Source organism: Pseudopodoces humilis, chromosome 6, assembly GCF_049639895.1.
Source record: "Pseudopodoces humilis isolate 2021_Gansu_Grassland_sample_001 chromosome 6, ASM4963989v1, whole genome shotgun sequence".
NCBI lineage: Eukaryota > Metazoa > Chordata > Aves > Passeriformes > Paridae > Pseudopodoces > Pseudopodoces humilis.
The window spans coordinates 30,688,815-30,714,616 of record NC_142205.1 but is presented as its reverse complement, the minus strand read 5'-3'; the positions used below and the strand labels follow the sequence as shown (position 1 = coordinate 30,714,616).

At 36.5% G+C, this 25,802-nt stretch overlaps 1 protein-coding gene across 6 annotated transcripts in view; it reads right to left on the bottom strand.

Annotated features, from left to right (window-relative positions):
- FAT1 (FAT atypical cadherin 1) overlaps positions 1-25,802 on the bottom strand; it is a 104,764-nt gene that overhangs the window by 75,543 nt on the left and 3,419 nt on the right. For 5 of the 6 annotated variants that reach the window (XM_088056245.1, XM_088056244.1, XM_014261033.2 and 2 more), the window contains exon 2: positions 17,963-21,251. In XM_088056245.1, coding sequence (XP_087912371.1) covers positions 17,963-21,230 — 3,268 coding nt within the window. In that variant the 5' untranslated portion in view covers positions 21,231-21,251. Of the gene's footprint in view, positions 1-17,962; positions 21,252-25,161; positions 25,283-25,802 lie in introns of those variants that run through there. The other variant, XM_088056246.1, reaches the window with a different exon arrangement.

Sequence of the window (25,802 nt, the reverse complement as noted above, 5' to 3'; positions counted from 1 at the left end):
AGACTAAACTGTACTGTTTCAGAATGTAAATAATCTTTGCTTGCAGCCTTGAAAGAGAGCAAAAAGTTTTAGCAACTCTTGCTTGCCTTTGAATCACACATGAACAAGAGATGTTCACCGCTTTTCACTCGCCTCTTCTTCAGAAGCATTAATTAGGCAAAGACAGAAAGGCTGTAACCTGGCAACAAACCATCGATGCTGTGTTTTGCACACCTCAAAGTGAGGTGACTTGTCTGCAAACATGTCTGAGGAATATGAATGTGCAAAAATAATGATTCAGTCTAGTTTGAAATAGTTTATTTTTTCCTTTTCAAATTAATGCAAATTAACACATTCTGATTTAGTTTTTAAATAATTTGGTGCTTTACCTTTTACATGCATCCTGGTTAATAGAATTTTTATGTTAGGGGGAAAAAAAACAAAACCAAAAACAATCAACCAACCTAGAATTTTCTCATGTACCCCACAATATTGTCTAACATACAATATAAACAGTATAATCAATATAAATGTTCATTTTAAAAGTTAATTCTTGTCACATATATTTTACAGATTTTACACATTTATTTCTTTAAATATTCAATACGTAGTGGTATTGGTATGTATTTATATGATAAATATTCAAAAGTGGTTTTAATTCACTTTTATATAGATATAACATTTCTTCTTTATCATAAATAAATTTCTTCTTTATAAGAAAGGCTATGAAAAAACCTGAACTTTACAATTTCAGCTTCAGAGAATGCACAGAAAAATTTCTCTCAGGAAAAGCTACAAAGAAAGTACTTAAAATAAACTGAAAGTATCATATTGGAACTACAAGTCTTTTGTCAGCATGTATAAGGGCAGATTGCAGAAAATGTAATTAAATTTTGTTTATAGCTCTTTGACATAGAAAGCTATACACATTTCAGGTTGTGTCTTGTGTACTACCAGCTGAGAAATCATGCTTAGCTAGAAGTGTTAAATGGAAAGCAACTCCTGTTGCTGTTTCAAAGACAAATTGCTCATTTTCTAACAAATCAAGGCCTGGAAAGTTTCAAATAAAATCAGTTCCAGTAACTTGATGGAACAGAAGCAGTTGCAAGACCTTAAACATGTAGAGTCTACCACTGCTTGCTTTCTTTCCAGGGACCAGTTATTGCAAGTTCTGGGAGATGGAAGGGGAAGAGAGTCATTGAAGGCACACAGAACCCTTAAACACCCTTAAACAGAGTAGAGGAACCATCACCAGCAGAGCAGATTTAAAATTTTAACCAAAAACAAAAACAAAAAAAACCACACAAACAAAACCCCAAAAAACAAAAAACCCACAACCCAAATGGAACAAAGAAAAACCTCAATCATAATAAAATGTTTTGCATTTCAAATTCAACTTCACTGAACTGACTAGATGTAGTGAAATATATCACCAAAACCAGTTTTATAGCAGTATCTTAAGTAAATGTGATATTAGTATAAGCTCTCAAACCCCCCAGGTTTCATTAAAAAACTACTGCATTTGAAATTAAGGAATTTCTATGACACTAATGGAACAACAGCAAGAGTAGCCAGTGAAACAATCAGGCACTGTCAGTGTCCAGTGAAACCTGTCTCACTTTTCCAAGCTAACAGAAGTTACCAAGTCTGTCCTTTTAAAATATTTTTCAGGGACAAAAAGTTGGCATCCAAAGAGCCTCAGCATGCAGTCAAACCCAAACCTTGACACACGAGTTAAAACACAGAACAGTTTATGCATCACTTCTGTGCTATGAACAAACAGCAGTAACTTGAACTGTGCTCAAGTGAAGGGAGAGAAAGGGTCACTAGTGTCCTCTGCCATGTACAGCTCATAAACCAGGTAGGCAGACAGATTTGAAGAAATGCAGAATGTTCAACAGATATGAGTAGCTATCCCTTAAATAAGCATCTAGAGATAGTATAAAGACCTAGAAATAAAGATGTGCATAGTTAAAACTACACCAAAACCAGACTATATTTTAAAACACGGAAAAATGTAGCAGTTAAATGGCCAAAGTAGAATAAACAGTGGGGCAAAAAGAGAATTGTAAATAATTAGATACAGTTGCGTTTTAACTTCTAGTCCCTGCCACTTTACTTGCTGCACATTTCTACAAAAAACAAGTCAAATGAACAGAAAACACAGGGTTCAGACCGTTTAGAAAAGAGAAACAGTTTTTACGTATGTTCCCAAAACTGCCTACATAAAATACTGAGCCCAGAAATTATGATTTGGTACGAGGTAGTCTGGGTGACAAGCAATAAATCTCCTAAGGTCCACAAAGATTGTGAACTTCCTTTCAGGAAGTTGGGGGGTTGGCGAGGGGGAATTTTCGCAATTAGAAGATCTGTGATGGCGCTGCCTTAGAACTCAACTGATTACTTCCAGTTCAAAAAATCTTTTGGGACAATGGCAGACAGCTCCCATTGTCAGCCTCATTTATGGTTATTTTAATAGTTCCAGCTTATTTCTGTCAGCTAGGCGGCTTGTATGTCAAGCTTTTGGACAGGCAATATAATTGCTATACAGAGGAACAGTACCATGTTGCTAAAGCTCGATATGGAGAGACATAAAAACCCCCTGATGAGTCCACATTAGGGAAATGTAATGTTAACTCCTATGTCAATAGCAAAAATTATTGTAATACAACCACATAGGAGCTACGTTTCCTTGAGAGAGCAAGTAAAGCAAGCATTGCTGTTACCATGAGCAGTCAATCATGATTTGAGAGAAAGACTGCTGAAAAAAACATGACTGCACTACAGCACCAACATTACAGCAGGTCTATAAAATACTAGAGAAAGCAGAACAAGCTGCCAGCACGTTCTGGGCCAAGCATGTGGGATTTCAGTACAAGGCAAAAGCAGCTTCTCTTACTGTGTTACACGAGCAAGGTTTGTAGGATCTGAGGCAAGCCGTTGCTCTGGTCACCCATTTCAGGACAGTTTTTTGTCTTCAGATAAAGACACAACCAGCCTCTATGTCCCAAGAAACTCAGTTACATAGTATTATAAAATTAGAATAAGAAACTACATTTAGCAAAACACTTTGCCATAATATTGTTGAGCTGTGTTAAGCTAAGTTACCTTCATGACCAAGAAAACTTCTACTAAAATGTAGGTGATTCACAAACAAGCAAAGGCCAAAATTGTTTACTTATGAACATCATTGATAAAGAAGGAAATCATTTAATTGAATTTTTATAAAGAACGTGTACTTGCCTCTGCATGAGAAATGCAAAGGATGAATTTCTACATTTTTTGTTAAAGTTTGTAAGAATTTCTTAAATACACAAATGAAAAAATATATGCTCTTTAGAACTCTGGCTTCACCATCAACTGCAAAGTCCCTCTTAACTTCTCTATCAGTCTTCTTACCACTAAGAAATTGTTGACAATGAGTGTGGTAAGTCTAATAGTTTAGCTGGGAAATGGGGAGCCTCTGAAGGGGAAATTCCTCTGCAAATGGCCCCAGGAATTTCAAAACTAACTGGAGTTGACAGATTAACCTAGGTCCCCCTTAGGCAGAAGAAGAGTCTACAAGGAAAATAATGAGACGCATGGGAAGCCAATTATGCACAAGAGCAACACATTTAATTGTTCAGAAACTGGTTTGTTGATCCAGAAGGATCTAGCTGTTTAGACCTCCACAAACTATTAAAACCTGGACAGTTCTGCAACAAGTATGCTTTGAAACTATTAAATTTTACAGATTACAGATTTTGTCTGTTAATCTCAGTGTTTAATGACCAACTTAAATAAGGAAAATTGTTCCATGTATCCCAATAACATTTTTCCTGCACACACTGCATTTCTCTCAGACTCCCTTTTTGGGGGCAATTTGAAACTGCAGCCTACCTCTTATTACTTCTGCAAAACACTGAAGGCCCAGCAAGTCCAAGAGAGCAGTCCCATCCTCCAGTAAGAAGCAGTTACAGCTGTGTTCCACAGCAACTCTGGCTCATGACTAACCCACGACAAAAAATTGTTGTTTAGCACATATGTGTGTTATTTGTGCATGGCTGTGGTTTGGACTACTGCAATTTTGGTTCAAGCTTTCAGTCTCCAAAATGTTTTCAGTTGCAGAAGCTGCTGGTTAGCAATGACAGTTTCCAGACCAGCTCTGAACAAGGAAAGACACTGATATCTATCAAAAGGCAGGTAGCATGCTGAGGAATACTGGAAATCAGGCTAATACTGCTGTTTGTGTTACAGCACCAGGTAGCTGTATACACAATAGCACTTAATTACTGCCAACAGAAATGCTGCTCCCAAGCTGATTTCTGTGTACAAAGAAGATCTGATATACCTCTGGGCATGCTAATGCAAGGAGAACAAAGCAAATTCACAAAGTCATGAAATCAAAGCATCTGGGATCCAGTGACATCAAAAGACATTTTCATCCTTGTTCTGACAAAGTCAGATTTATTAACTTACAAAGTATCCATTTATTTATTCAGACTTTATTTCTGCTCGTGTTTCCAGAGGGGATTCTACATTGATCAGTACCTGTTAAACAAATTTTATTACCCTTTGCAAATGAATCAAATTAAACACAAGGCCATACAGAGAAACATTTCTGAACTTGTCTGGTTTTGAGTAAAATTTTAAAGCTAGGAGAATCAAGAAGGCAAAGAGTTTTGGTACCATAAAATTATGTTTACTCTCTTTAGTTATGATTACTGTATCAATCAAATTAGAAACCTCCATTTGTAAGCAAATTCTCATGCGCACACTGATGAATCAGTACCTAACATCTAAAAAGATGACTTGTAACTAGAAAACTAGAGATTACTTACCAGATGTCAAGTGTACTTATTTGTGGGGGCATTGAACACTTGTTGGGAAATGGTTTCAGTCTTTCTTACATAAATAATGGATAACTGCACATACGGTTTTAATCAACACTCTCCAGAATAAAAAATTACTAACGGTAGTAGAAATTGATGCAAATTGATGCAGTCAAAAAGTATAAAAATTCATAAATTTAATTCACTTTATTGCTTACTAGCCAAACCTGCAAGCATTTGGATGAACAGAGACCACAGATTCTCTCTGACAGAATTTCCATTGAAAAAGCTTTTAATTATTCTCCACAGAAACATTTTTTGATGAAGATAACTGCACCCCTTGTAACAATACCTAAGAGAATGAGTAACACTACATAAAACAATAATTTGTCATAAAGCCATAACAGAAGTAGATCAACTCTGTCAACACTCTGTAAATGAATGAACAATTTGATATTGTAGGTAAGTAGTAGATCATTAGGACACAAAATGCATTTTGCTCCTAAACCACTGAAGATTTTTTCCTTAAGAAATTCACAGGATAGACAGCAACTAGACAGAGCTGTAGCAGGAGACCTTCTCAAATCTCTATCTGTGCGCAGCTGCTGTCAAAAAGACACTCTTGAATGTTGACCATTCTTGTGTTTGACTAGACTGAATGACTCAGTTTCCAAAGTATTTTTTTATCATCCCTGGAATTACAGACATAGAATGGCATGTATTTCTTATTCCATTTCCTCCCATCATTATACAATGGACCAATATTCACTCAAACATTTACTCCAATGATCAGCAGAAATCTTGTTCTCACTCTGTCACTCCCTTCTTATTAAACAACGCACATTAAAACTGATGTGCTATTTGAGTTAATGACAACCCATTTTCCACTAACAATTTTTGAACCTTTTCACACTTTCCTCCTCTACCTTAACTGTAAAGATTCAAATCAGTACAAAATTTCACCATTCAGTATGACCATTCTGAAGCAAGCAAAAAGCTAATTGAAAAGCCCATGTTCTATGATAGCTTTTGATTTTATATTTACAGGCACAGTTCCTGACCTGTTGGTTTCTGTATGGCCCCCCCATTCAGAAATCTGATTAGGAACGGTGTAAAATAGTTTGGACTATGAACTGCTTAGATTTTATCACTTTTCCTTTTGAGCTATATCCATACACAAGTAATCCATTTATTAACAAATTGTCATCTCTTCTTACATCTTTTTTTACTTTAAAACTACTGTCTGGACAAACACAGGCAACCCAAAATATTACTGTACTAACTAATAAGACAGGTAGAAAGCACGTAGGTATAACCAAACATCAATGAAAGGCACAGGTCATTTTCCCATTTCTGATTTATCTGCTGAAACCGATCCTGTAATATTTAAATTACCTTCAAAGTAATTAACTATTAACACCAGACTTCTTATGTGAAGAAATAATCATCTTTCTTTCCCTCCTCCCAAAGTAAGTAACATTCCTTGCACAGGCAGCTGCACATTTGTTAATCATTAACTGCTTTTGAAATAATGATGGAGAGAAACTGTTAGCTATTTCTCACAATGGTACACCCACGAAATCCTTAAAACAGAAGATGAAGTGAATACTGTAAAATTATTTACAGTAAGAAAAAGATGCTGTATTATCACAGCTCATTCAATACCTTGCTGACAATATTAGTTGTTGTGAGCAAGACTTTCTGTGTTCAAACCTAAGTAATTAACTCAAATTTCATCAATAAAAAAATAACACTTTTAGCTAAAACAGAAAGAGATATCTTTTTAAGAAGATGAACTATGCCACTACTATCTCAAATAATAAAATAATACATATGGCCAGAATTGCAACACCAAATATAATAGAGGCATAACCAATGAACACATTCCAATCTTATCTAGAATTACTTTGATTCACTCTACCTTGCTTTCATTACAGGAAGGGCACAGCAAGGGCATTCCTCTTAGATCAAACAGAAAATTCCACAGACAGAAGTTTCCACATGTCTGATTCGTTGCAGATTAAACCCTTATCATTAGACAGCAATCTCTAATTTTCATAGAGACAGGATATATCCTGTCATGGCAAATCTACAGGCAAAGGGGGGAGAAGGATTAAAAAAAAATAAATACAAACCCCCTGTAGAATGGAGATGTATTCCCCATGAAAGAGCTATACATGCCACTCTCACAGCTTTGGAGAAATGGAGAGGAAAACATCCCAACATTAAAGATCACATTCATAATTCCATAATCCATAATTCCATCATAAACTTCTTTGCACTGAAAGTCTTTCAAGCTGAACTACCAAACTCCCTCTCTCTTGTAAATACAATCAGGACTAGAGGCAACATCCAGGAAGTCTGCATTCATTTTCAGCATACTATTCATTCACTTTATTCACTTTCAGCATGTTTTGTTACCAGTATCTTCATTTTTTTTTACCCACATGACTGGATCAACTCTGTAATGCTCACATACATTACCAGTAACACTAAAATCAGAAGGCTATTCCATAATTATGCTTCTTGCATTTTGAAATTTTTAATATATTAACCTTTTAATCCTTAAATCCTACACAAAACATGAACAAGCACTCTACAATTAGAAAATGCAAAACCAAAACTCAGTAATTTTAACTTTCTGGTGTATACAGGTGGTATCAGGCTTTTTGCATCAGCAAAATAAAAGGCTGTTTTTTATATAAATACCCAAAATGACTGATTTAAGAAACATGCAGATTTTGGAAATTATTTATGTTAGAGAGGATTATTCCAGGTAGAAGACTTGTCAACAAAGCAATGCAATTACTGTATTTTTCTATGTGTAACTTTCCCAAGATACAAGCAGATATTCAGCTCTGTTAGCAGCAATACCACAAGTCTGCAAAGACACAGAACTCTGAGACAAATGAACTATTAATGACCACCACTACTAGTAGGTCAAATCAATTTATATCCACTAACTCAGCAGTTTGCTCTTTAACCCTAATGCCAATCCAAACTATGCTTTGTTCTTATAAGAACCATGAACATAGTGATTATCCTTGTTCACAAATAATTTTAAATTAAAAAGAAGCCGTGATTAGATAGAACACAAGGAGTTTGGGGAAACCTTATTTTTGAACACAGAAATTATCTGTTGCACTCCTATTGCTAGATTCTTTGGACACTTCTGTTTTTCCAAAAATCCCTCTCTGATGGCAGTGGAATGCTAGAGATTTTCTTTTCTTGAGCCACATGGAGAGTGATGAATTGAAAATTCATTTTCGGTCACATTCAGTTGTCCAGTCTAATAGAGTCACAGATGCAGTAAGAATGATATACAGATTAAAAAATAGACCTGCAAAACCTAATTTCAGCGAAGCCTGAAATATTTTTAAATCCAAGTTCTAAAGCTGCAACTACTGCATGTAATAAGTTCTGGAAGTTTGCCAAATGCTCATGTAGGTTTGTCCTTTGTTAAATATGTCCAAATGCTGTATGATTAAAGTCTAAAATCTTCAAAGGAAAGAATAAACATTATGCAATCATTTCAAGCTCCCCTCCTTTGACCTTAATATGTACTTCAAAAGCTCAGCAGATGCTTAGTAGGAAATAAATCCCCAATTCAACAGATGTCCCAACAGTGATATAGCAAGATGCACCTTCCGTAGCTTTTGGCAACCCTTCCCTTTTATTATTCCTCTGCTCAAAAGTACTTTCCAAGTCAAAGGGAGACCCAAGCAAGTTAACAGGCCGTTAATATCTATTCTGCTGCCTGAACTGATTGCTGTTTATAAGGTAACCTTTGGGACCACATGTGGCTCAGCCCCAGTTCATCTCCTACAGAGACACAGCCCCCAGGCAGCTCTGTTTTCATCAAACCAAGCTGTAACCCAATCAACACCTTTCACAAGAGAACAATCCCTTACTTTCAGCATGCCTGCAGTAGAGGAGGGGAGCCTCAGCTTTTGTATGGGATCCCTATTTGGCAGCTAAGGTGATGTTTTACTCAGTAGGATACCTAAGAAAACTCAAACTACTTTGGAAGATGCCCCTGCCAACAGAAAACATAAGATGAATATGTTTATCTACAACTAATTCAGCTTTTTCCAAAGACACATTCTAAAAGCTGCATTAACAACCCAATAGCACTTTGGGAGTTGCCACCATCACAAATGCAAATTACATGGTTTTCCTCAAGCCTAAGAAAGAAAAGTAATTCCCTAGCTCCAGGCTGCTCAGGACCTTGGTCCAAACCCAGGCCTCCTTAACCTCTGCCAAACTGAAACTCAAATGCCAGGCTTAGTTTGATGCACCTAAAAAGAAACACAAATGCAACAGCATCATATCACAGTTTTACCCAGTGGCACCATTAGTTCTAGACCTTAGAATGAACATAATCACACCCTTAGTACAGCAGAACAAAGCTGCAGTCAAAAGCAGATGGTCCCTGACAGGTTAGCCTGGTAACCTCTTCTGAACTGGAGCTACTATTCATGCACTTAACTAATTTTGGGTGTGAGATACTTTGCTTGATGCTGGTACCATGGCTGCCTGAAACCTGAATTTAGTCATCTCCTAGTAAAATACTTTCTGTATTGCTTTCTATGGATAGCAGAGTCTGAGCTCAGTCTGGAGCTATCAGTCTAACAGGCAGTGGGTCCCTGGCTCTTTTATTCCTTTAATCAGACACAAATTGTATTAAACTGGGTCTATACTCTTTAAAGAAAAATTTTTAGATTTCTCCTAATACTAGAGGAGATCTAGAAGTACAAAAATCATACTTAGTAAGCTGGTGTTACAACTATTTGTACTGTCTCATAGAAGAGAATCTATGTGCCAAACGCCTCATTTTTAAAACCAAAACAAATTGGCGGAAAATACATTTTAGTTGCATGAAATCTTAAGCAAATGTTTTTTAAACTCAAAATAATACTCAACTGAGGCAGTTGCTTTTTTTTTTTAACATAACTAATTTTTTCTTGCACAATGGCCCAAGTTTGCCTTAATGCCACAGAAGAAAAATCCGTAAAACCAAAATGAAGCCATACAGATCATCTTCTGCATCAGCTTCACTCTCTTTTCAACATCATACTGAACACATGCAAACCCACTGGGCTACCCTTAATTAGAAAGCAGAAAATAATACCCCATTTTAGAAATAGTCTACCCAAGTTTTTTTAGTATCTATAATTAACAACCACAAGTATGCCTCCTCAATTTAAGTGTCCCACACAGATATGGTTGTCTCTCCCATCTTGCAGACTAAGCTAGAATTTCAGCTCTGCTCCATATATAGCATGCTTGATTACCACTGAAAATTATGGTGGGAAACAAGAGGTCATAAAAACAGGGGGATAAATGCTTTAAACCATAGGTCCTAGTGTTTGGGTGGGCAGAGTACCATAAGTGGCTTTATTATTTATTGTCACAACAAAACCTTTTTTTCTGGTGGTTCTGGAGAAGTTTGATAAGGACTCTCCTGCAAAGGATTCACAAGAGTGTCAGCAGGAGAGCTGAAATGTGCAGACCTGGTCCAGAGTCAGAGAAATTGTTCTCATGTTGCTCATCTTTCTCAATTCAACACCAAAGGGAGAGAATACCCAAAGAACAAAATATACCACAAGAAAAAATCCTAAACATGTATCAGCATTAAAGTATCTTTCCAGAGCAGTTAACTACCCAAGTAATCCTTACTTGCCCTGCTGCCTTTCTTTAAGTAGTGTTATTTTTTACAAAACTATCCTCACAGAGAAGTCTAAAGGAATTACTATTTCTGTATCTCTGACCTAAACTAATTCATGCTTCCAGAACAGCTGGTTTTTTTTATTATTTTGCACAGATAAACTAAAACTTCTTGAACAGATATGTTCCCAAAATTTCTCAAAACACAAAAAAAACCCAACCCAACATACACTTTTACAGAGATATGCACAAAAATACATCTCTCAAACTCAGGAAGTGTTACGTTAATTCTTTCACGAGCTTTAATTACACAGTATTCAAACAAATAAATCCTTCCCCTTGTACTGTTTTAATCAAAGAAATAAGTTTAACAGTTTCTGTTCAAATTCCCGGTGTTGAGCTTAAATTCTGTTCCAGATGCCACTGTGACAACTAACCAGCCAACTCCAGAATCCAAAAATAATCTGCTTAAGCCCTTTGATTACAAAAAAACTCCCGCCTGCTGACTAGAATGTCATTCAAATCTCCAGCATACATCAGAATTAGGTTTTCTCTTAATTGCAAACTGAAGTGCTGATGCAACCCCTCATTTAAGCAATTAACCTTCCAAATTAACATTTATAAGCTTAAGAATTTAACTCTAACTTGGAGTTTACAGAAACTAGTAATCATTCTGGGTTTTTTTGTTTGTTTGTTGTGGCTGTTTTGCATGTTGAGGGTTGTTCAGGTTATTTTTTGTTGTTTTAGGTTTGGGTTTTGGTTTCTGGTTTTTTGGGTTTTTTTTAGTTTGGGTTGGTTTTGTTGGTTTTCTTCAAACTGCATCAGAATAATCTAAATTCTTACTCTAGGACACGTATGCCTCAGCTATTGAAGAAATGTAACTGCTATAGCTACATGGGCAAATCATTAACTTCAGTGCAATTTAATGCAGCCGTACAGAATGCAGCGTACGATGAGAAACATTTGCCCGAAAAGCTAATTAGATACCTGGGAGATTAGTCTGTGCTCTGAGCTTCACTCATGATTGTACCTGAGCTAGTTAGGGTAAAACTTTATTGTGCAAAAAGCTGCAGCCACTTAGCCTTTTGCAGAAATACAGAACCTCTTAATTCTCTCTCTTCAAACGTAGTGGGAAGAACCACAGTCCTTTGCAGGAGTAAAATACTATCAGAAGACTCTATTCCATAAGGGTCTTCTTTCTAGTTCTTACTTTTAACTGGTCAAAATACTCACAGAAGGAGTTTTAAATACAAAACCTATGTGCCAACAAGACTGCAGAGTGGACAGAAGCCAAGCAGGAAAGGCCATTGTCACAACATTTGTAAACAAACTTAGTCTATGTGAAGATACTCTAAGAAAATTCTAGTGGGTTTAATATGATTGACTAATTCTTTCTCTAGTACCAACATCACCTGATCAATTACAACTTTTAATTTAATGTTTCATAGCTTTCTTATAATGAGGTTTACCCAACATATTTTTCTGTTCATAGTTTTCAGCAACTACAGTCTGACAGATCTTCAAAGACTCAGAAAAAACACTAAGCCAACACATAAAATGGAATTTGTATAGTAGAAGAATGAAAATTATTAAGAACTTCTTGGTGTCTTTTTTTTTCTTTTTTTTTTAATTTTAAACTGAGAGAAACTAAGTTTTTGCATATCCTGATGTTTTTATCCATGACTTATACAATAGGGTTAACAAAGTATACAGAAGGAGCAACTTTAAGATGAAACATTCAATAAAAGTGTGAAGAAAGTCATATAGTTGTAAGTTGCTTAACTACAATTAACTTAAAAAAAAAATCATACTAAACTTAGTTTTGATTTAAAATGCCTCCCCTATCTCCAAGTATTTTATGACTGTATCTTCACAACAGACAGAAAGAAAACATTCCCAAGCATCTGAACTTGTGTACTGTTAAACTGCGCTTGGTTTGTGCCAACTACTGTTCTTCAAAGAGCAGGGGGCACAGTTAGGAGTGATTAGGATTCCCAATAGCTGATCTGAGTACAGTCACCCTTTCTAGAAGTACCAGAGTTGTTGGTATAGATGCAGGCCAGTTGTTTTCTGTTCCAGAGAATGGTACTGGTTTAACAGCTATCCAGTGGGTGGTTACGTGCTCTGCTCCACTGATCATCATAGCATTTAAACTTTGCTAATCCAAGTCTTAGAAAAGCTCAGAAGCCAAAGACCACTGAAGAAATGGAACCTGAAGCAATCCCTTATGTACAAATGTTAATGATATCCTGTATTTAAGTTAGTGTATTTACATGAACACTACAAAGCAATGTTAAAATACTTACTACATGTTCTGTTCCTTTTATGAGTATAATTCAGTACTTTGCTTTACACTGTTAAAATCTTATTCATTCTCCTTAATAAATGTCTTCCCAGCTGGAAACAGTTCTGGTAATATTAAAAATAGCAAGCATCCTATAGCCATTAAGCTTTATTTGACACTATTTTATGCATATAGATATAGTGCAATAAAATTAATTTTCTTCCATATGCCCCTGCTATTTTTTTTGCTGCCCCTTTAATATTCTTTACCAAAACAATTCATTTTTCCTTATCACAGTAGCAAGGTTACACTTGAAAATGACATGATTTTAAAGGAAGACTACACAAAAAAGATAAGCATCTGAATATTACAACCCATGTGACTTGAAAACTCCCCAAACACAAACTAACCAGAGACTGGGAAAATACTAGAAGAAAGTATTATCTCTGTGCCCTGCCTATGCTACTGGTGATAGCATCTCAGGCTAGACAGATCTTTGTTTTAATAAATCACAGTCATGCATCTTTTTACGTCAGCAAATTAGTTTAATCACCTTTGTCCATATCGTTAAAGCAAAATTACTGTTCTTCTATAACACTTATGGCCTAATAACTCAAATTCAGGTTAATGAAAGAACAAGTAGAATCCCTGGTAACAAATAAATACACACTGTAAACACAAGTAATAAGGTTATCATATGTGAGGGTCATCCTTCACACCATTCTGGAACTAGGTTACATACTGAGAAATATCCTCAATTGCAGAAGTTTAGAAAACACCTGCTGGTGGCCTTGCAAGTTGAACTAGTTGCTAAGTTTAATTTATATCATTTATAAAATTCGCTGTGGCTTGAAATCTTACTGTGCAGGGCCTACATGTAACATGCAGCACCTGCATGTATAAGGATTGTAAATGCAACCACTCAACTGGTTAGTTATAATAGACACCATGGAATTCATTACTTAAACCTTCCTTCACTTCTGAGGATCACTTTCCAGCATGGGCTCCCATCTTTCCTAAACATTTCAATGAGACCTTTCTTAGGCTAAATTACCCATGGCATCTACACATCCAGAGTCTGCTGCCTCCCTTAGCTATCTAAATTTTGAGTACTAGAAAGAAAAGCAAAACCGTAAGGAAAGAACCTTGAAACAAGATAAGAACACCTCTCAATGATAAGCTAGAAGCTCTGATATCTCAAGGAAAAGAGCAATCTGCTTGGCAAAAATTCTTTAGAGAAGACCAGATAACTGCTACAAGTTTTTCTCAGTCTCATTCTCAGAGCTGAAAATCAGAGTGGACACTTGCTCCCTACATGCTGGTGCTCCCATGATAGCATCCCATCCAGCCCTGTGACACTGTTCACATGCCTAAACAACTGGAAGAAGAACTAAGGGCTCCTTCCATCCCTGTTTTTACAAACTAGAGCTTCTTTCTGTTAACCTTTGAGGAGTGCAAGTACTCAATGGAAATGCACCATCCTTGAATTTGAAAACCAAAAAGTAAACAGGAATACATTCTTCTTTTACCCTCCTTGCCCGCTGGAATAAAAACTGGGACAAGGAAGTTTCAGTGTTGCCTTGGTCCCACAGAGCTTCTGCTTTAGGTTCTGCTCCAGCAATTGCTTCTGTAATTCTTTAGAGTTTTTCTCAGTCGAAGTAGCAGCATGGTACTGACATGATTTATCTCACTTTTACTGTTCTGTGCTAATGGGATTTAGATGGTGCATGGGTTTTTCTTGTGGCACACTGAGATCTGCATCAACACAATGCCTTCTATTATTAATACACACCTTTGTGCTCAACTCCTTATCAAATTCATTGTTAAAATATTTTACTGCTGCTTTAGCAGGCAATTTATATAGCCAATTGATCATCTCAATTTACAGCCTTCAGTTCTGCTCACAAATAAAAAGCGATCTTAAATTCCAAGTTCTCCTGAACACGTACCTAAAGGATAAACAAATGGCTTTGTTATATAAATTCACAGCACAAAAATCTCATTTTAACATTTTTCCTCTCATAAAATATCCCAAAGTCTTCATTTATCATGCAATTTAAATTTTATTTCTGTACAATACCAGGCACAATGAACTATTGTACTTCTGAATCATATATTGAGTGATGACCTCTAATCTCTCTCCCTTACCCCCTTGGCTCCCAGTTAACAGTTTATGAGCTGAAGATAGCATGAGGCTGAACCTCAAAACAATCTCATTAGTATCATTTATTTTCTTTAGCCACACTTTCAATCTCTATAACTTCCTGAGGAAATGGGTTTCATGACTTTATTACACTTCATGTGAAAAATACTTCCTTTTAGCTTAGGAAAGGGAGAATACTTTAAAACCTGTTAACTGTGTGTGCCCTATTTCTTACATTACAAAAAATAGACAATGATACAGGTGCTGCAGAAGCTATGGCAATTTTTTAGACTTTTATCATCTTGTTCTCCTCCTTTTCTGACCATTATTGCCTTTTCAGGATTTAGAATACTAAGAAACCTAAAATATGCTAGCTACCAAATTCACCCCTAACATATATTTTTTCTGTGTTTACTTGAAAAGCATCAGAGCAGTCAGGGAGCTGATAATCAAAGCAGCTCCTGAGTTTGGAAATACTTGGTTTAGTGCTCCCTGCTAAGAGATTCACTGCTAATGGTTTGAGCACAACTTGCAGAAAACAGGACCTATGAAAACCCGCTGACCAAAAATAAAGGTAAGTGTTGGAAAACAAAACTCAAGCCGTCATGGCAAAGATATATTAAATTACCTTGTGAAAATACCAGAATTACAGGTAAAAATATCAAACACTAATACCATTTCCTACCTTTTGAACTGTAAAATTAAAACAAACTAAACATGGGAAACACAACCTAAAAGTCAAGAAAAATCAATGCATGGAACTAGCTATTCAATGTTTCTATCATCATCTAGTCTACCTGCAAGTATGATTGTTGTCCTTAATTTCTTATAAGCAGGGGATAAAAGAGCCACTCTGAGCCATGGAATAGTTAAGTGTTGATTTGAAACAAGTTCTTAAATCTGATTTATTTGTCTTTGAACCAACAGTGTAGTATGATGCTCCTCAAAGACAGCAGGAGCATGTAGGCATGTATCTGGGGTAAAGGCAGAAGAACCTTTCAGCAAGCTGAAAAAATTAGCAAGTTGCTTGGTAAATCTTTTGCATTGAAAGAAATTTCACAAATTCTTCAGTGTGCTTTGTTGGCTGATAATCAGTCTGCTCCCTGTACCAAGGGCAGTCCATTTTGAAAAATATGACAAGTATTCAGACACTGCAGTACAAAGAATGCCTTCAAGAACAATTCTGATAGCTTTTTACCAAAATAAAGTGTAAATCCAAAATTTAAGGTACATTGTCAAGTTTGTACATACTCAGTGTCCTTTCCTGAGTTCCTAAAGATAAACATTTGATGGAAAAAACACATCAACCAAACTGAAATAAACACTTTCTTCCCCACACCAGTGTCATAAGTTTGTTCAGTAAGATTAAAAACTAGCAACCCCTCTTTACCACCACTTCATTCCCACCAAATCCCTCTACTTTCATCCCCAAAGAACTTCAAACACTAGATACCAGATATGAATACAGACAATGCCTCTCCCTGGCCTTGAAAATACAAAGCCACTGTTCTGGACATTATTATTAAATAGAAGCTGGCTTTGGCCCAAGCTCTGCCAACTTTGTAAACCCATCTGATAAAAAACAACTTACTTAAACTCACACTAATTCGTTAGTCAAGTAAACTAGCTTTGTGCCAAAAGAGTAGAGAGGCAGCACATGCAGACACCGAATTCTGCCATGGTAGTACCTACCCTTAAACAGGTCCATTCTCACGTACTGCTACCTACCACTCCAATAACAAATTGCCAAACTCAGACTCATCCTATAGGACAATTAGAGACACTTCTAAAATACCATAACACACAGCAAACTTTAATATACTTATGTCAAAAGTAATGCATAATGATAGACAAATTAATATTATGCACAGATACCAAATGGCCAAAAGTGAAACTACAAGGTCTTGGAAAGAAAGTATTCAATTCTCCACTTTGAGAAAATCTGTTTCACTATCTCAACTATGTGGTTTGTTAAAAGCAAAGCTAAGGGAAGCATTGCTACACTTCAATCTGTACAGTTTGTTCTTTACCCACAAACCAGGTAATTTGGTAACTGACTTTCTAGAGAAGAAAAAATAGTTAGGAACAGTTGGTTCACCCAAACACTAAGGAGTAAAGTGGCTTCATGAGTCTCTATTATCCACATTCACAAATGTAGGAAGAATATAGAACACAAGGAGTGACTACTGGATGAATCAGACATCATTCCCACCTTTTATTCTCAGTTACAAGCTTTTTTTTCTTTGACATCGATCACATACGTCATCATTTACCTACACGTAACCTGTAGACAAATGTAGCTCCAGATTCCTCCTCAAATTATTTCAATATGCTTAGATAATTGCAAAATACCAATGTTCTGTCTTTATCAAAGACATAAATGAATAACTAGCTACATAGACATCCAACCAAAATGTTAAAAGCCAGCACTAGACTGGAAATAAAATTACATTTCTTCTGAACACACGACACTGGAAAAATTCTAATGCTGCTCATCAATGTACGCATTATTTATTAAGTAAGTCAACAGTTCAGTCTGTTTAATATGAGGTTTTTCTATGGCTGCATCAATGCTTTCTTCGGTAGAAGCCTTCTGATGAAGAAGGCACTGGTTACTGAATTCTAGATTCTAGAGCACCTGTAAACTCTGAAAATAACTAACAAAACCAGCACATATGGCAATATCACATCCACGCATAAATCCAGTAAAAGGACAAAAGATAATGTCACTTAAGACTGGAAAGAATGACAGTGCCACTGTCCACAAGACACTGTGTGTGTGTGCTCACATGAGGCAGATCTCCATTTTATATCAAGAATATTCCTACTTTTTCTGGGTAGTATAGATTTTAAGACTTAGACATGGCTTAAGGTAGGCTAGATGGAAGTGGGAATATTAGAGAGAAATTACTTATCAAATGTATAAAAATAATTTCACTTAAGTAGCAGACAACTATACACACTGTTGGTGACATCTTTTTGTCCTAACAAGAACATTTGTCAACTGTGACAATGCTGCTTATCTCTCTCCTGGCATTTGATTTTATTTACTATATGAAAATAACAAAGCCACCTTACCTTTTTCTTCGTCTATTCGAAAAACTCCTACACCCGATCCATCTCTGATGGAATATCTGATCTCCCCATCTCGTCCTGCATCTTCATCATAAGCAGATACTGTCATTACTGAGGAGCCAACAGGAGCATCTTCTTTTATAAAGCCTTTATCTGCGAATATGGAGAACCGTGGCGGGTGCAAGTTTTCATTCACATCAACTATCTGAACCTCAACGTAACACGTAGAGGACATTGAAATGGGTTTTCCTTTGTCCTTGGCCCGCACGGTCAAGTTATAAAGTTGCTTCTTTTCATAATCCAGTCTTTGTACAATACGTACTGCTCCACTTATTTTGTCAATGTCAAAGGTGCCGTCTCCACTGTCCAAAAGGCTGTACCGTACTTGACTTGACTGGCCTAAATCAGGATCATAGGCTTCTAGCCACGTAATAATAGTTCCCTCAGGAAGATCTTCTCGAATTTTCACATGGTAATTTGAAGGAATAAACTTGGGAGGATTGTCATTAACATCTTCTACAGCCACTTTCAAAATAACTGTTGAAAATAACTGAGGTTCTTCAGTAGGCTGGTCCCTAGCTTCAATTTTCAACAAATAAATGTGCTGTTCCTCCCGATCCAGGACCCCTACAACTTTCACAACTCCTGTCACAGAATTAATAGTAAACTTGTCTGTATCTGTAAGAAGGGAGTACTTCACTTCTCCATTAGCCCCCAAATCTTTATCAGTAGCTCCAATTTGAATTATTGCACTGTTGGGCTCTTTATTTTCACTTACATCAACAAAATAGCTGTCTTGGAGGAACAGCGGTGGGTTGTCATTAGCATCCAAAATTTTTATATCTAAAAGGGTCCAGGCAGACTTCTGTGGAATTCCAAGATCATAGACAGTAATATTGAGAATATATTTATCTTTTAGTTCTCGGTCAAGGGGAGATAGAATTTTCAGCACTCCACTTTCCATATCAACAATGAAACTACTGTCTTCGTTACCTGCAGAAATAACATATACTAGCTTTCCATTGAAGCCAGTGTCAAGATCAGTAGCATTCATAGATATTATGCTGGAGCCCACAGGCTTGTCTTCTTTTATCTCAATGCTACTGGGGAGAGTACTTCTAAACTGAGGTGCATGCAGATTGACAGAGTGAGTATCAAAGAAAACATCCTCAACTTCTCCACGATTGTGCAACTTATTTGCTTGTAAGAGTTTCTCTGCAAGCATTTTGGCAACACCAGTTTCTTCACATTGCAAGTTGACAGGTTTGCGACTACTAGCTACAGTTATGTTGATATACAATGGTTTTGCAAAGTTCTCTCCATCTGTAGCTGTAATTTTCAAACTGTAAAAAGACAATTTAGCAGCTAGGCCATCTATTAGTGACTGTTTGAGAGAAAGGACTCCAGAATTTGGGTTTAGGCTAAATAAATCCAGTTCATTTCCAGATTCAATTTGGTATCTCACCAACTGGAGCTCATCAGCATCAATAGCAGATACAGTCGTTATTTGTTCTCCAACACCAAGATCCCTGGGGATTATTCCCTCACAATTTATTTTCTCAAACAGAGGTATATTGTCATTCAAGTTATTTAAAATAATAGTAACAGGAGCTTCAACTTCTCGGCGATATGGTATACCCCAATCAGAGGCTCGAATCCTTAAATTGTAAACCCTTGGCATCAATTCATAATCCAAGTCTTCTGAGGTACTAATAATCCCAGTGAAATGGTCAATCACAAATGGCAAAGGATTTAGGTTTGCAATGCTATAGGTCACATAACCATTTTCTCCTTCATCAGGGTCTTTTGCACTTACTCTCATGACACTTGTACCTATTGGCACATTTTCATCAAAGGAGGCTTTATAGGATGTCTGAGTAAATTCAGGAGGATTGCTATTCATGCCTAGTACCTTAATTAATACTTTTGCAGAAGCTCTTCTGTCACTTGTCACAACTTCAAGTTCAAAATGGGATGCATATTGTGCTTTTATGGGTTCTAATGTGGTAATAAGACCAGTGTGAGTGTTCAAACTGAATTTTACTTTTCCTGGTGTGTTTTTAAATACGTATTTTAAATGAGGGTAACTAGGCACAGCTTTCACCATTATCACAGGTGTGTTTGGAGGAGCAAATTCACTTATTTCAGCTCTATATATCTCTTTTTCAAACCTGACAGGACCAGACTTAAATTGTGGTGATGTCACATGAACAACTTTTACAGAAGAAAACTGTGGGGGATTCCCTTTATCTTTAGCTTGAAGGGTAAGGTTGTATCCAAAAGGGTGACTCTCCCAGTCAATGGGACCAATGGCTTTTATTCTGTATTCTTTGCCACCTGGAACAGACCTCACTGTTTTGAACTGTTGAAGCGCATCTCCTGCAACAATATTTAATGATGCTATTTCCCCATTTGAACCCTGGTCATTGTCCTCTACGGTTACAATTGCATACGTTGGATCTGTGTCTGATTCTGACGGAGTCAATGGAACAGCTGTAATCACAGGGGCATGCTCATTCGCTTGCTCTACATGAACAGTTAGTTTTGCCATACTGCTTATGCCACTGCTACCATACAGCTTCAGCCCACGGTCCACAGCAAGAATTTCCATCTCATAACGCTTAGTGTCCGAGTAGTCAAGTCTACCAGTTAGAACTACCACTCCACTAGTTGGATGTATAGCAAACACATCTGTTCTTTCTTTAAAGCTATAGTAGAACTCTCCATTTGTTCCTATATCTGCATCTGTCGCACTGACTCTTGCGATGCTGGTCCTTATTGCTGTGTTTTCAGGCAAAGAAACACTGTAAGATGTTGGAGAAAACAAAGGCCGCAAGTCATTTGTATCCAGTACCTGTATCCTGACCTTCGTGCGTGTTTCAGCATTCGTATTTTTTTCAACTGCTTTAACAGTCAGCATATAATGATCCTTCACCTCCCTGTTAAGGATGGCTGTGTTTCCTCCCTTAGTCCGTATTCTCAAAAAGCAAAAGTTTCCAAGAACATACTCTTCAGCTTTGAACAAGTTCTCACTGTCACCAGAAATAATTTTGTATCTTAAGTCCCACAATGGATTTGTAATGTAAATGCCCATTTTCACTGGATGCCCAACATAAGTCTTGGCTGCAGAATTCTCATACACAGTGGCATTATACTGTACTTGTGTAAATTGCATTGATGGAGCATGGTGTGGCCTTTGATTTCCTTCACAGTTTCCAAAAAGCTGCACCAGCAGCATCAGCAGCAACAGCATAGTCAAGTATCTTCCCATGGCAGCGATTACAAAGAAACCCTGAAACAAGAAAGAGATGTAGTAAGATTTACGATTGTTCAAATGTTTATCAAATAAACATTGATGCTTAGATCAGAATTCATACTTGAAAGAAAGCTGTAGGTTACACATTTAGGCTATACCCTTTTCTTGCAGAAAGTGTCAAACTTATTTGCAGTGATAAAAACACAGATAAATTAAAAACTCCTAAAAAAAGCCAAGAATCCATTACATCAAAAGTCTAGGAATTAGTAATGCAACACAAGACGAACACAGAATTAAGTTCAAATGAACATTCCCATGAAGCAACATGCTAGAAGAGATACGTCAATGCTGTCTGCTAGGAGCAAACTAACTAGATCTGAACTAATCTGGAGTAGTGAACATTCACTCCAGTTCTGTACTTCACGCATGACAATGATGTCTAGTAGAAAATTCTCCTCCCTCATTTAATTTAGATTGTAAAATGGTTGATGTCCAGCTATGTGGAAGTAAACTGCAAGAGCTGGCTTGATATTACCATCAGTTCTTATAGTATCCTATGTACACCTGTTCCAAGAATTATAAATATTATAATCAGAGAATAGTACTGTACTGTATTCCCTCCAGCTCTGACTATCCTAGTAAGAGTAGTTCTTACCATAAAAAAAATACAATAAAATCAAGCACCACTAAGGTGTAAAGCCCATAAAGAATAAGACATATTCCTTTATTCCCCTCTCAGAAGAGATCTGAAACAAATTAGTATCAAGAGCTATGGGAACAAGAATCTATCAAAATTACTGGTGGAACATTTCAGTCAGGCTTCTCCAACGCACTCCAGAAATGACAGAGAAAGAGCCTGGAACAGCAAGACAGTCATAGAGGCACACATTCACTGGATTTGCCTTTTGAAGCCAGTAAAACATTTTTGCTATATAAATCTAGGCAAGACTGCAGTAGGAGGAAAGTCAGAAACCTCAGGAACACGACGTCTGGGACCCCCTTCTTCATGAGGGTTTACAGCAACCGTCTTTACTCCTTCAAGTCTCACAGTATAACAAATCAAAGCTTCAGAAGGCTCTCTAAACAAGCCCAGGCTTTCAAGATCTTGGGAACATAATTTCTTTCCAGCAAGTAGAAAGCAATCTGACATTGTCTTGATTACTTTGATTAAGCAGGATACATTTATTTCTTTCTCCTTTCCCTGAGTTTTTTTTTCCCTGGCCAATCTGCTACACAAATCAAACAAATTACTCACTGTGTCATTCTTTTATTGTTCCTGACCTTTTTCTCCCCACATTTTAGCCCTAGTTTGCCCTTATCCTATTCTTTGGCTGTCAATCTCTCCCAAGTGCCTATCTTCATGCTAGTTCTGCTCACCACTGCTAAAATAATATCACATGTTGTCTCCTTCCTCCACTCGCATTTTCTCTTACAGTAATTTCTCACTTCCCTACTTCCTACCTCCTCAGGTAGATATGTGAAAGACCACACTGGCTGACATTCCATGGACTTACTCTGCCCACTAGCAAACATCAGAGCAAATTAATTTACTTGTGTCAACAGTTCACTTAAAAACCTTAGAAGGAATTCAGTCACAGATATTACTAAGTAAATGATTTTGACAGGAATTTAAGACTCAGATTCACACAAGCTATAGGAAGTATTGCAGAGAAGTAATGAAAAGGAATATCCTTTTGGAAAGAGAAAAAAACGTGTATTTCTTCCAAATCTAGCATTTAAGTTGCACAATTAAAACCATAAATATAGCAAACAAAAAGTGAGTAAGCAAATAATGAAAAGCATTAAAGCTCCTTGAAGTAAGTAACTAGCTGGAACCAATATTTACAAGGTCTTAACACTGAATGAAGAAAAGGTTGGGACAGCAAATGAGTGAGGTTGGAACAGTCACCATTTCAATGGCTTAACAATATTATTCCTCCCTATCTGCTTTCTTTCCCAGGCTATGATATGTCCTGGGAATACAGAAACACTTGGGTCACCAGGGCTTTATGTCCCAGCATACTGCCAAGTTAACAAATATTCGCTTAAAACCAAAAAAAACCAAACAAACAAACTCTTAAACACAACTGAATCATTGCAATAAATAGCTGATATCACTAATTCCAAAACTTTGAAAATTTTAAGATGCCACGAGACTGGCCTAAAAGGCAATGTTAAGAAGATTGCTTAAAACATCATTTTAAAGCAACCAACAAACCCAGCTTTTCCTCCATCTTGCTGGAATTTTGGAAGCCATCTATTACCAATGATCTGTTACTCAATGATCAAATTTTATGTTGATCTGAACAGATGCTTCCCTCTTTTTTCCCCTCAGCTACACTAGGATCTTTTATTATTATTTTTAATTTATACTGAAGTCCAAAACCCAGCTTTACTTCAGATGCTGTAGCACCTGCTAAGTCACTGCCTATGCTTATGTTTGGCAACAGGCCATTTGAAGCGGTGGATTTATAATGTAAAACAGTGTATCTGTTTGTATCTTTTATCTTCCCACATCTCAGGCATATTAGATGGCACGTGTACCACACTGAGATGCATTAAACTGCATTAAGATATCTAAACTTGCCATTAATATTCAAAGCTGAACATGTGTAGGTTTCACTATTACTGTAAATATTTTTCTGTGCCATAATACCTTGAGCACTTCTTGCTGCTCTTCTGTAACAACTTCATGTCTGCTTAGAACCAGCAACAGGCAGCCCATTACTAACAATAACCACCAGTATGAGAATCCAATCCTCAGCAGTAACCCCCACGACTTGCTGAGTCACAACCAAGAACATTAAAGTATCTCTCAACTGAACAGCTAACCATGTCAGATAAAAACAAGTTAGCAATTTCTTTCTGGATGACACTATTTCCATTTTGTCATAATTTATACAGCTACTAAAAACTAAAAAACATTGATTATGATCATCCAAGAATCAACATAGTATATTATTGGAAAATATCTGAAGTATTAAGCAATCCCAGTTATAAAGACCACTAACGACTAAGAGAAAGTATGAAAGCACTAAGATAAAGTGATAATGTGTTAGATATAAACTCAGATGGCTCATTACAGCGTGCCAAAATGACTGAATTTAAGAAATATTTTAGCCAAAGGCTACACTTTGAACTCCTAAATTTTTATTATCTTTGGAATATGACCAGTTTAGGATTTTCTGTATCCATGCTCAATATATAAGACAACCATTTGCTTACCAAAACATCATAGCCCTAAATTCATAAGGAGTGTGCTTTTTATTTTGAAAAGCTACTTTCAAACAAACCTTATTTTCCTATCTGGAAATTATTATTCAAATAATTTTTATTTATATGCAAATTTGGCACTGGGATATGTTAGACAGTTTTACTACTTAGTTACAACATTATCAAAACTATTAACACGTCATAACATTAACATAATTTGTACATAAAAAAATATTAGTGCAACTTAGAAATACGAACTATCCTCACATTAAAGGAGTAAGTATAATTTTGGAGCTAGCAGAGCTCAAATTGATAACTTATAAATTAAGATGACTGGATAAGATAGCAGTAATACAAAAGACTGTTTCTCTTAGCAGAAATTTATGTAGTAACATAGCAGTATGTAAATTTCAAAGTTTATAGTTTGAGATTTAAAAGTTTTAAGACTAAAATACAGAACTTAGTAAACAGCAATTTCAATGCCAAGCAAGCAAAAAAAAGACCAAACCAAGTTTATCTTGCTTATCATAGATACATTGAACCAAGCTTACCATGTATCAGTGGGGAGCACACTCTGAGATATTTACTCCCCCACCAACAGAAGTCACAGGTAGAAAAAGGACCTAAATCAGGCCATATAGTCTTAGTCTCATTACTATTCTTTTTCTACATGCAAGCTCTACCAGTTAAGTCCAGAATAACCTACCCACCAAGCAAAACATTAACTGTTTACCTTAAAGGTCAGTTTTGATCAGCACACCCGACTGATGCTGTCTGACAGAAATGCACTGTGAAACTAAACAGTCATGACAGAATTTCTAGTGTAGCAGTCTAGGAGCAACCGTGTGACTTTGCAAACTGCACTAACTGTGGTCACACCTACCCTTTCAATAGTTTAAAAGCAATTATTTATGTAGTCTGACGGGAAAAAAGAAATACCAGGTTTAGCTGTTTCAACGCACTTAACTTTCCAATCAAACAAATTAACAGTGTCTTGCTTTTCAGAGAGTGAAGGTGTTTGTTTTGGTATTCAGAAAATTAACACATGATGAGAGTCTATGGTAGCGTTACTTTAGTAAAGCTGGTAAGTTATTCAGAAAATGTACATTGTCTCAGAGATTAATGTAACAGTTTCAACTTGTGACTAAATCCAGTAAGTTTTATGTTTGTATTCCCCCATGAGTTAATCCCATGAGCTATTCTGATTTATGTTTTCGAGATATTAGCTGTTAAAAGGAAAATGCAGCAACTATATTCCAACGACAGGCAAAGATTCTGAAACCAGAATGATTTGATGACCTAAGATTCACATGGAGAATTCTGACTATTTACCTGTAGGCAGCTCCTGGTGTATCTAACATGAACTCAGCAGCT